Source organism: Eubalaena glacialis, chromosome 9 (genome assembly GCF_028564815.1).
Source record: "Eubalaena glacialis isolate mEubGla1 chromosome 9, mEubGla1.1.hap2.+ XY, whole genome shotgun sequence".
Taxonomy (NCBI): Eukaryota; Metazoa; Chordata; class Mammalia; order Artiodactyla; family Balaenidae; genus Eubalaena; species Eubalaena glacialis.
The window spans coordinates 115068781-115081914 of NC_083724.1; the positions used below are offsets into that span (position 1 = coordinate 115068781).

Below are 13134 nucleotides of genomic sequence, written 5' to 3' on the forward strand. Positions count from 1 at the left end.
GTGGGAAGGGCAGGGTTTTGTTTTGTTGGTTTATTTACCTGTGAATATGACAGTGTTGAGACTAGATTTTCCCCAGAGCTCCATGAAATGGACCACGTCCCCAAATCGGAGGGAAGGGTGTCCAGTGAAAACCACACACGGCTGTCTGAAGTCATTGCTGAAGTCTCCATGGATGCTGGGGTAGTGCTTCAGCTTGTTGGTCTGAATGAGCTAGAATATGTATCAAAAGCACATGAAGAGACGTTAGCCTACCCAGGAAGGAAGAACCACAGCACGGGAGAGTGAACAAATCAAAAATACAAGATAATGCTATTAATATTAGCCAAAGATTCAAATTTTTTACCTACAATGTGACTTTCTCAAAAGATGGGACCTTTCGATAAAATTACCAAACTTAATGGAAACTTCTTTTCAGGTTGTTATGGCCTGATTCTGTCTAACCCTTCCTTTATAGCTTCCTGACACTCCGAGCTCCAGGCCCTGAAGTCCCCAATATTAGTTACTGTTTGAAGTACAAGTTTCCCAAACTCTGTGCATCACCAAGTTCTGTCACCAATAAACACTTCACACAAGAAAAATTGTTTACCAGCACAGGACTGCCTCTTGAGACGGTACAGCTGTGTTAAGTTACTGCGGCGAGGGGCCGGGGACTTAATAAACACAAGAACAAACTGGCTTTCAGCAATGCGGGAGATGTGATGTCCTCACGACAGAGAGCTCTAGTAAGAAGCAGGCCATGCACAGTCTCAAACCTGTCTCAAAAGTGAACGTTTTGAACCAAAAAGGTCTTCCTTCTAGCACAACACTGGGAACTACTCTCCTAACGCCAGGCCCGACCCAAGGCAACGCCATATACAGTTACAACCACAGATGGCATCTTGTGGCACTGCTCAGAAGTTCCTCCTGCTGCCTCAGCCCTGCCCCCACTGCCCCACTCTAGCACCAAAAAGACGGCAAACACCCATACTTCAGAGACCCTAAATATCAACTAGTAGTGCCCTGAGATGCTGTCTGATGGGTAAAGAATTGGCCTGTGACCCAGCTCAATCCTGTAGCCACCCATAATGCCTAAGAAGGGAGCCCAGCCAACAACTCCAAGCCCACTGTAGTCACCCCAACGGTGAGGATGCGGCCAGAATGGGGCCGCCCACAAATGGAAGCTGACTCTCTTCATCTTGAAGATTTAATCTTTAATTCAGAGAGACTGCTTTCATTAGCAAGACTACCCTGGAGATCTTAATTAGGTGTCACATGCTTGGATGGGATATGAATCGTAAAGATGCAACAATCACTGCATTCCCACTTCCCTTCCAAGTTATATACAAATAAAACTGACATTCTTTTTATAACCCATCTGGCCAAAATCATTACTTGCCCCAGTTAAACAGGTGAATGGCTGACTAAAGTACTAGTTCTACTGTATCCATAGATGTCAAGGAGATGAATGGGATTCTAAGAAGAGCAGCAGGTCTTTGCACGTAAGTTAAGTCACTTTTTAAGGCAAACCGAGATTTTTTTTTTACCCATCAGATCTACTTTTCCAGCGGACATACTACCTTTTTGACCATCCAGAATTACCTTTGTGCTGATTTAAGGTCCAAACTGTATAGGCAATGAAGCTGTAGGGTAGGAATTCTGTAAAGCAATTTTTTTTTATCAGTACTAAGGGCAGAACTGTATTTTCTCCTGGGCACTGGTCACACAATACCGATTATCAACTCCATCACGCCCTAATATTGACAAGTGCATTTCAGGAATCCTGATCATGCAACTATGGTCTTTTCACATTCTTAACTGTAAATGGGACGAAGGTCATCCATGACATACTTGTGGGTAAGAACATGGTAACACCCTTAGAGAACAAGTTCTGAGGAAAGGCTAATTGTTATTAGGGAAGAGGCAAATAGACTTTCAGCGGTAAAGCCCACCACAAAGTATGTTTTGCTACACTTAATTCTCTGACACGAGATATCTAGCCTGAATTTCGCTGTAGTAATGACAGAGCTTGCAAAAATCTTGGCTGCTGTAAGAGAGTATGAGGACTGCAAATAACTTCCTCAAAACCTTCCACTTGACATTCTGGTTCATGAAAGACCTGTCCTTTGGAGTAGGAAAACAGTAGTCAGATTTAAAATAATCAGCAGGACAACTGTTGCAATTTTCTTGAGCCGAATAGTTAACTGCATAGCAAATAAGTCAACAAAATCCCTATGCATAAGTACCTGCACAGACATCCCTAACTTGATGGAATCTTTACAAACTGAAAACTTCCACGTTCCCATATGCACATCAGTAAACAGCATTACCAGCTCTCGGAAATCCCCCTTTGTCCCCTTCCTGCCCCCACTGCTACCTCCAGGATAACCATTCTCCTGGCTTTTAATATCACAGATGAGTTTTCTGTGTGTTTGAACTTTTATATAAATAAAATCACACCATATCTACTCTTTTATATCTGGCTTCATTCACTAACATTATGTTTGTGAAATTTATCTACATTGTTGCATATAATCTGAGTCCCTTCATCCTCTTTGATGTAAGGTGTGAATATACCACAAAATTCATTCACCCGTTGATGGACATTTGGGTACATTTCAGCACTATTACCAAGAGGGCTATGAAGATTTCTGTGCAGATCTCTGGGTGACACACCTGCATTTCTGTTCAGTACAGACTTTGGGAACGAAACTGCTGAGGCACAGAGGGTGTCACAGTCCTAGGTTCAACTTTACTGTCAGTTTCCTAAAGTGGTTATACCAATTTACACATCCTTTTTAAAAAACATAACAAAAAACTGGGAGTAACGCTATTGTCCAATAGGAAGGGAATGGTTAAGTACACTATAGTATGTTCATATGATATGCTATGGAATATTAGGTAGCAATAATAACAGTGAGGCGCACAGATAAATGTCCATGATACACCCACCACTGGGTGAAAAAAAAAAGCAATAGAAACAAAATTGGGCACACACAGCCATATAAAATCACTCAGTGGTTCTGTGAGGAAGGGGGAAATTTTCTGTTTTCTAAACTGAAATGTTGTTATTTTCATCATTAAAAATTTATATCAATGACAGACATAACCAAACAAAAAGAAGACTTTGGCAATAAGTAAATCATTTATGCAAAAAAGTTAGTAGAATAAAACTCCTCACTCGGTCAATGAAACAGAGGTAGGCTATTAACTGAATAACATACTGGTAATATAATGTGTTAATAAGAAGAGAAAGTAACAAATCTTGAGTCAGAGTAATTCACTGCCATCTTACAAGGGAAACAAAGGGCTATATCAAATTACCTTCAGATTTTTAAAATCTAATGACCTGCTATATCCACCCATATCTATTTATCTACATTTTGTTCTTGCTCTGACCCAGTGATTCCATTTTCTTACCTCTGCATGAGGAAAAGGCGGTTCTGGGAGATACACCTTAGTCTGTTTGTTGTGACAAAGCCTTTTGAGGAGGAAAAACAGATCAGCAGGTTAGGCAAGGGCGTACAGTGGCATTTGTTGCCATCTAGTGGTAGCAGCGCAAATACTTAATACCGAAGTTTATTTGAAATTTTTCTGTCAGTGTATCTCACTGTGAATAAAACACCAGCATTTATAGCGTAATCAGGACATAAGTCACTTGTGAGCACAGTTTTAACCTTTGAAATTCCTCAATACATTTTTTTCTTAAAAAATAAGCTTCTTATTTTGAAGTACTTTTAGATTTACAGAAAAGTTGCAAAGACAGTACAGAGTTCCCATGTACCTTTTAGCTGGTATCCCACTATGTTTGTTAAACTAAGAAATAAACATTAGTACTTTACAGTTAACTAAACTCCAGACTTTACTCAGCTTTCACCAATTTTTCCCTAATGTTATTTTTCTGTTCCAGGATCTAATCTAAGATACCGTATTGCATTTAGTTGTGATCAAAAAAAAAAAACAAAACATTTTTTTTTTTGGCTGTACCTTGCAGCTTGCAGGATCTGAGTTCCCCAACCAGGGATTGAACCTGTGCCCCCTGCAGTGGAAGCACAGAGTCCTAATCACTGGACCGCCAAGGAATTCCCTAGTTGTGATCAGTTTTGAGGAGAAAGTGATACACAGCACAATTGGTAACTCAAACTGGAGAATAATAAATCTCTCCAGTAACTCTATCTTAATCTAGACATGGTGAATGTTTTAGGTAGTCTGTGTTTTTCCCTAGCCAGATATGACATTTAAAATATGGAGATTTCTGGAAAAGCAAATGTGGCAAAAAGGTTAAATCAAAGTACGTGGGTGTTCTGTAGCTCTGACATTTTTAAAAGTTGGAAAAAATATATGTAGTGATTATGTTTGTTAAAGCCTGCTTCTAAGAATTCTATCAAAATAGAACTAAAGCATTTCAACAATTCTAATAGATGTTACTTTTGGCAGAATAATTCAGAACTCTGGGGCTTGGATTTTGTCTGAACTTCATTAATACAATTATCTAATTTTTCCTTCTTTAGTTTAACTCGATTTCAAAAACATTACTTTAGGTCCTTTTTGGAAGAAGTTGTACATATGGAAACAAGATACTTTTGAAGGGTTACTTATTAATAATATCTAAACAGACAGTAGTACTGTCTTTATTTCAAACTCAGGAGGAGAGACAAAAGTTCTTAGTTTAAAAGTTTAATTTCGATTGTTGCAAAGGATAATATGCTATATCACTTAGCATCAATACATAAAGCTATAAAACTAAAATACTTCTGTCAAAAAAATCAAAGAGCTAAATGCAATGTGGTACCCTGGATTGGATCCTGGAATAGGAAACAAGCATTAGTGAAAAAACTGGTGCAATTTGAATAAAGACTGGAGTTCAGTTAACAATAGAGTGCTCATGTTAATTTCTTAGTTTTGGTACAGAATGCATGGCCATGTAAGATGTTAACATTGGGGGGAAACTGAGTGGAAGGTATATGGGAGTTTCTGTACTATCTCTGCAACTTTTCTGTGCCTAAAATTATTTACTAAAGTAACAAGTTATTATTCAAAAAACAAAATCAAAGATGACATTGAAAAAAAGTATCACAATGGGAAACAATGTCTGCAGATATAATAAAGTGTTAGGATCTTTAATACATATATAGAGTTCAAATAAATAGATAAAAGTACAACACCTCTGATAAGTAAATGGGCAAAAAAGGAACAATTTACAGACGACATAAAAATTTTTCCGGAAAGCAGTTTAGATTTGTATAATGAACATTAAAAGCTATTTATACCCTTTGTTCCAGTAATCTTATTTTTAGTAACTAACCCAAAGCAAAAGATGTAGTCATATATACACAGGATGATATTAATTGAAAATTTATCACTAAAAGGAAAAAAACTGGGAAAAGCCTGTCCACCCCTTCAGACAATAGTTAAGTAAATTATACTACATATAAATGATGATTAATGATGTAATAATGCAGTCAAGCAAAAATTATGGTCTCAAAGATTTTATAATGCTCTAATCTAGTATTAAAAAATTTAAAGGCAGGATTCACAATTAAATATGCAGCACGATCCCTATATAGAAAGAATACATCAGAATCTAACAGTGATACTATTTCTGGACAGTGGGATCATGGGTTCAGTTTTTTTTACCGTTCTCAGTAACTTTTATCTTTTTCTATAGTAAGCATGTATTACACACATATTAAAAACAAATATCAAAAAATAAAAACTCAAAAACAACCTACTCTTATTTTAGCAGTCCTGAATTCTACCCAATCAGACATTCTGACAATAAGAAAAGCATGTAATGGGTCAAGAGTGGACTTGAAGGGCACACACCCGGCTAGGACACCATCCACAGGGGCCCACAAGGGCTTGCCCAGCAGCTTGTAGTTTTCAATATTTTTAACTGAGGATCTGGATGAAGAAATTCAGAACATGCTGATTAAATGTGCAAGTCATCCTTAGGGTGGACTACCACTTATTCAAGATTACCTTCCTATGTTGGGGGAGAAAAAACTCTAAGCAAAGGATAAAATTCAATGGCTACCAATAAAAGTGACTTTTTATTGTTAGTCACTAACAATAAGTCAAATATAAATAACAACGAAAAGTCCTATGGACAAACATGAATAATATGCACATGGGATGGAGAAGCCTGCCTGGATCTAAAAACAGAAAAAAAAAGGACCTTCACCACAACTAAAACGGAGAGAAAAAAACTGTATTTAAAAAGGTGGGGAGGGGAGGGTGCACACCATAATGCTGGGATATGTTGTACAAATGACGTATGTTGTACAGAACGATGTACAGATTACTTTTAAAGTAGAAGCTTCGTAGAAAAATACTGTGTCCATTAGGCTATCACACCACTAAACGGGATTAAGCACACCTTATATACATGTATGTCACAGTCCCATCCTAAGGCACTACCGGATCCATTGTAAAAGTTAAGTTGCTCTATTTCCTCCTACCCCTGACTTCTTTTGGCCAGGCGAATTAGATTCAAATATCCATCTAAATAATCCTAAAAAGGTTCACCCACTTCATATTGTTCAATAATTTACCCATCCTAGGATTTGATCAAACAATTTCCTGCTGTAGTAAAACTTGATTTTGCCAAATATACTATTGAAATGAAAAAATAAGCTAGTTTTTCCTATCAGATTTGGTATTATAAATTTTAGACAACATGAGCTTGGGCTTTGAACTTTTTTTAGCTTTTAGCTTTTGTAATAGATAGAGGGTAGCATGTGAGAAGGTAAGTGTATAATAGTTTTGTTACTGATTTTGAAAGAGCTGGCTAAGCTACGTCTTTGCCCTCCCACCTTCCCTCCTTCCCTTCTTAATAACAATTCTTCTAAACCCTGGCAATATCACAGATTTGGCTTTCATTAATATAATCTTCACATCACAGACAGGGAAAAACAACAAAATGAAGGTTTCATAGTAATGTGAGAAAAATATAGGATTACTTCTATTTCTTTTTAAATTAAAATTAAGAACATTTTTCTTTTCTTACTGTTTGAATGTACTGAATCACAGGAAGAACAGAGACATACCACTCAGCAAAAATCTGGGAAAACTCGAGTGAACTGTTAGCCACTGGGGAGATGAAGTAGAAGGGAATGCTGGAGAGGCCGGCAGAGTCAATGTACTGATACAGGCATTCCAGAAGGTCATAGATCACTCCAGAAGGGTAGCAGGGGACCAACACGTTTCCTCCGTTCCGGACTGTCAGTGCTAGAAAGGTTGAAGCCACACAACATTGTAAATCAACTATACTTCAATAAAAAAAGAAAAGAAAGGTTGAAGCCAGAGGGCGAAAAAAAGTAGTATCAAAAGAACAGTTTAACACAGGGAGAACAGAACTTTAAAAATATTTGAATTTCTCTCATTTTCCTACATCTGTTCCTATAATTCACTTCATATGTATAACAATTTACTTCTTTTGAAGACTAGCACCAGAGTGGGAGGATCCAGAGGCTGACTGATGATCAGCTGAGTTTTTAAGCAATGTCTCAGTGCCTGGGAACAGGGTGTGCAGTTAGGGGTCTGGGTTGTCAAGGTTACCAATGGCAGATGAGCTCCAGGGCAGACCCTCCAAGCTCCTTCTCTTTTTAGCTCCTGCTCAAAACTTTGCTGGATTTGTCTCTCTTCAGCCTCTGACCACTGCTGAATGACCTATAAGGAAATAGGCCAAGTTTTTTCTGTTTGACTCATTTTAGTGGCATTTTCTTTCATTAATGTTTTGGCTATAAGAAAATCCTCTATACTTTAAATACTTAAAATAAGTTATCAAATGAGGAATTGCAACTTATGGTAAAATCATATTAGAAGCTATAACTGGCTAAAAAAAGGCCAAAGATCTCTTAAGTTTGTTTTTTGTTCAGTTTCCAACATAGATTGAAACACGCAGCGTCTGGGTACAGAACTTGAAGTCTCTGATGCCCTTTATCCTCCTCCTACATGTTCCCAACTCTGACATCCAGGTTCTCCTGGATGCTGTGCCTGGAACACTGGCCGACTTGCTATTACTAGAGTACGGAACCACGGAAAAGACCAGATAGCCATCAGGGCTCAAGAGGCCTGGCTCTAGACCCACCTCTGTCATAAGCTATGGGACCTTAGTTAGGCCACTGTAACCTCCTGGGCCTCAGCTTCCTCATCGCTGATGAGAGGAGTGAACTAGATCAGTGGTTTTCAAGCATTATTTTGCATGAAAACTGCCAGAACATGTTAAAAATGCAACTTTTCTATGGGTCTCTCTTACTAGGTCTGTGGTGGGGCCTCAAAATTTGCATTGAGAAGTGGCCTCACTGATCTTGAGGCAGGTGGTTAGTGGACCCCACTTTGAGAAACAGTGGATTAGATGTAAAGTTCCTTTAAGACCTGAAGTTCTTTGAGTCCATCGTTCTGGATTATACACAAACAACATACAAATCAAAGATTCTATTTGAGACCAGTCCGATACTTTTTCCAAGCTAAGAATAAATTACCTTTGTCTTAAAATCAGCAAAGAACAAAAATAGACTAGGATTACTGGCAAGGGCAAGAGAAATTTCAAAGGACAGTGCCTTCCATGTAAATATTAGATGACAACCACTTCTTTCCCCCAGAGCTGAGGTAATATCACTTACAGTTGCCAGGGGTGAGGGGCCTGAGCGCATTAACTCTTCTTTGGCAACAGTTTTGGAGTGAAAGTTTGTGTCTCCTAAAGTTCGTGTATTGAAGCCCTCACCCCCAATTAGGTATTAGGAGGGGGAACCTTTGGGAGGTACCCACGTCTAGATGAGGCCATTAGGGTGGAGCCCCCATGACGGGATTAGCACACTTATAAGAAAAGGAAGAGGCACCAGACCAGCTTTTCTTCCCCAGTGAGGACACAGCAAGAAGGCTGCCATCTGCAAGCCAGAAAGAGGGTCCCTCACCAGAACCCAACCATGCTGGCAACCTTCTGACTTCCTAGCCTCCAGAACTATGAGAAATTAGTGTTGTTTAAAGCTAATACTACGATATTTTGTTACAGTAGCCTAAGCTAAGACAATAAGCAACCTACACATTTCTAAAAGAAATGCAGCATTTCTAGATTTTACTGACAATTATATCCAAAGAAACATACACTTCTTCCAGGTAGCAAATACCCAACAAGTCTCTCAATTCAGTCTTCCCCCAAAAGAAGAAAAAAATAATACCAACCAAATAGTGGGGAAAAAAATACACCTGTTTAGTGTATCACTGTTGTAAATTCAAAGTATTAACAGTCTTTTCTGTGCTATTATTTGCAAAGCAAAGATATGATTCTTTCCTTAACTTTGCTTACCCTATAAGCATCCCTGACCCACCCCCAAATCCCACCAGAAAGCAAGAAGAATAAAAGTTTCTACATAAATCAAGTGGGCGAATGTTGAGCATTTGTTGTATAAAGTGCTAAAAATTCTAATTTACCGTTATAACCACCATTCCTATTGTGCCTTCAGATTTAAGTTGCTTAAGAATTGCTTTTGTTGACAACAGTAGGCTTTGAAGGATGAGCAGAAAGGGTGGGAATAAATGGGGGAAAAGGCCTTAATAGGGGGCATCAGAGGGTGTGAATGTGAAGGAAAGGGACAAAAAATACCACAGAATCAAGGTACCAAAAAATAAATGTAAAACATTTCATCCTGTTTAAGATTTGCATTGGATACATACCCAGGTTGCTGCAGAACTCTCCCACCATGCCGTCTGGGTTTGCGGTGGGAATCTGGGTAAGGCCTGTCAGAATGAGAACATCGCTGTTTTTGAGAGAAGCCTGGTCCATGGGCTGAAAAACCACAGAGAACTATGATTAGTAATTAAAAAAAAAAAAGGTTAGATATAAGTAGTAAAGGAAAAAGAGAATACAGTTATTGCTCTTTCCATGTCCAATCCATCATCAAGTCATCTCACCTCCTCTAACAAAAAGTCTATCACTGAACAGCGGCTGCCCAAGGGGGACGGGGGCCCATGGGAGGGAACTTTATGGGGTGATGAAAAAGTTCTATGTCTTGTTTGGTATAGTGATGACATGATATGAAAATTCATGAATTGTACATTTAAGATCTTTAGGTTTCACTATACATAAATTTTACCTCAATGAAAAATAAGCACATTATCTTATATTTCTATAATGCTTTGCTCTTTTCAAAAGGCCATCTCACACATATCGTTGGTGGCCCTCAAACTTGAGCGTGCATCAGAATCACCTGGAGGTGGATCGCTGGGCCCCACCCCCAGAGCTTCTGATTCAGGTTTGAGGAGGGCCTGAAAATCTGCATTTCTAACAAGCTCCCAGGAGATGCTCCTGGTGCCGGTCTGGGGATCATGCCTTGAGAACCGTTGCACTATACAATTTGGTTCTCAAAACAGCTCTGCCAAGTACATGAAATAGGGTACATTTTGAAAATACAGAAGTTGGGACTCAAAGAGCTGGGGTGCGTTTCCCTAAGAGTCAGTGGCAGAGGAGCAAAGAAGGACACTGGATTAGGAACCAGAAATGTAAAGCCTCCTTCAATTCCATTACCAGCACTGGACCTCAGCCAAGCCTCCGAGCTGGGTTTCTTATAAAATGGGTCTATTTCTTGACCCATCTCCCTTCAGTGGCTTCTGAGAGTCTCACGTGCTAATACACATGATCTTCCCGTAGCCTATGAAGTCCTATGGTGTACTATTGTGTGGTCCTTAGGATGTTTTATTTTTGAATTTAACTGTGTTTTCAGAGCATTTCAAGAAAATACTAATTACTTTTCCCAAATAAATCAGGATTAAAATTGGAAACAAAAATGAAGGCCCATGCAAAGATGTATTGTACAACATGGGGAATATAGCCAATATTTTGCAATAACTGTAAATAGAAAGTAACCTTTAAAAATTGTAAAAAAAATTTAAAACAATTTAAAAAGTACTTAATAAGAGGAATAGAAAGGGAAAAAAATGACGGCCCATGGATTGAGATGCTGGAGAGCTCACCAATATTTTCACTTTGTAACGCATCTTTTCCTCAGTTTCATTTAACATACTCACCAGAACATGAGAAGAAAAAAGCCAGAAACACCGTTTACTGAGAAGCCTTATACCTCCTCTTTCTGTTTCACCCAGACTTCCCCCCAAAATTTCAAATAGCAGTTCAGCAAACACCTACCATCTGCATTGCTATCTCTGAGTATACATGCCTTTTGATGTATCATCCTTTAGCATTTTATATACACATGGATATATGGGCTTCATTATTTTTTAAAATAACATGAGTGTGGTTATATAAGCTGCTTTATAACCTGAAAAATACTTCTTTCACACGAATAAAGGAAAAGTACAGTTGTGACAATTACACTGAGTAGCTTCTAATTCCTATTTGCACAGATACATAACAATGCGTGTAAGAGCTTTTCCTCTGCTCAGGCAGAACTGACCTACCTATTTGCACTTCTCCAACAAACACACACACACACACATATATATATATATACGTTGTTTCCAGAGAAGGAGGAAAGGGGAAGTAAAGTACAGAGGTTTATAGCAGCTGATGTGTAATGAGCCTGGGAACGTTCTTTGGGTGCACACACCAAGCAGAAGGAAACTGGAACGGTGACCAAAAGGACCAAGCTTCACTGGATAGCATATTCAGCTTAAAAGCACAACAATTTTATAAGAATCTTATTAGAACAAGCCACTAATGATTCACAGGGCTGATGGGGCATTCAGAGGGCCTAGGAACCTCCTGAAATGGTACACACAATTCTGTGTGCCTGTATACATTTTCCCACAGATTTAATTAGATTGTCATTTGGGGCCATGACCCCCAAAAGGTTAATTAAGGACTATTGATCTAAACAAAGACTCAGTAGGGAGAAAACTCTGGCACTGAAAACATTATCATCTCTGAACCTCAGCCATTACCACTGCCTTCCTTTGAAAATTAAATGCCCATAATAAAAAACAAAGGCAGTACTACGACATGACTACCACCGAGCTGGACATTGAGATACTTCATGATCAAGTCAGACTAGATATTCATAGTTTTAGCCCTAAAACTTGGGAGACATTTCTTGTGGATTCCCAGGGCTACTATAAAAAAAGTAGTCTTAAAAGGCTTTTAGTGACACTCTCCAAACCAAGCTGACACCACCACCATCTCCATTTCACCACCAAAGGGCAAATGCATATATTACTGGTGTCAGTGGTCACTTGCTGAGTGCCCGAAGTGGGAACATTTTGTTTAAACACACAAAAACAGAAAATTCCACTGTGTCCAAGAATCAAATAAAAATACCTTACAAAGTTGACAGTCACAATCAAACTTGTGGAATAAAATTTTGAAAAAGCCTAGGTCCAAGGATGCTGTGGTCTTTGTGCTGGTCCTCTGCTGATTAATTTTTTTATACATATATATATATTTTTTAATTAAAAAAATTTTTTTAGCTGTGTTGGGTCTTTGTTGCCGTGCGTGGTTTTCTCTAAGTTACAGCGTGCGGGCTTCTCTTGCTGTGGAGCAGGGCTCTAGGCACGCAGGCTTCAGTAGTTGCAGCATGTGGGCTCAGTAGTTGTGGCACTCGGGCCCTAGAGTGCACGGGCTTCAGTAGTTGTGGCGCGTGGGCTCTAGGGCATGCAGGCTTCAGTAGTTGTGGCTCGTGGGCTCTAGAGTGCAGGCTCAGTAGTTATGGCACACGGGCTCAGCTGCTCCACGGCATGTGGGATCTTCCCAGACCAGGGATCGAACCCGTGTCCCCTGCACTGGCAGGTGGATTCTTAACCACTGTGCCACCAGGGAAGTCCCCTCTGCTGATTAATTTTTACTGGACACTTTGCACAGGGCATGAGAAAAAGGAGATCCAGTTTCTAGGCCCTAGAAGCTTATGACCGAGTTGAAGAGAAAACAGTATGTATAATCAAAAAGGAGAATTTTTCCAAAAGCCATAAAAAATGTAATTCAACTTTCTTGAGTCTGCACTGAGTATCTAAGTGGCAGGACAAATGCAGACTAGAGGGCTGCACTAGGCCAGGGGCGGTCACTTGTATATGGCTTTTTGGCAGATGAAGTTTTGGTTCTAATTTTCTTTCTCTCTTTGGCTAAGGAACTTAAGACTCAATTTCAGGCGGACTTTGGAATGGCTGAGTGACACCCCTCCCCCCCAACCCCCCTCCCACCAAGACGTC

At 39.3% G+C, this 13134-nt stretch overlaps 1 protein-coding gene across 2 annotated transcripts in view; it reads right to left on the reverse strand.

The window, feature by feature from the left end:
- Nucleotides 1-13134, reverse strand: part of INTS9 (integrator complex subunit 9) — a 123797-nt gene that overhangs the window by 20523 nt on the left and 90140 nt on the right. For both annotated transcript variants that reach the window (XM_061199464.1, XM_061199465.1), the window contains 4 exons: nucleotides 9655-9766; nucleotides 7026-7206; nucleotides 3397-3457; nucleotides 39-210 (listed from right to left, as the gene is read on the reverse strand). In XM_061199464.1, coding sequence (XP_061055447.1) covers nucleotides 39-210; nucleotides 3397-3457; nucleotides 7026-7206; nucleotides 9655-9766 — 526 coding nt within the window. The remainder of the gene's footprint in view (nucleotides 1-38; nucleotides 211-3396; nucleotides 3458-7025; nucleotides 7207-9654; nucleotides 9767-13134) is intronic.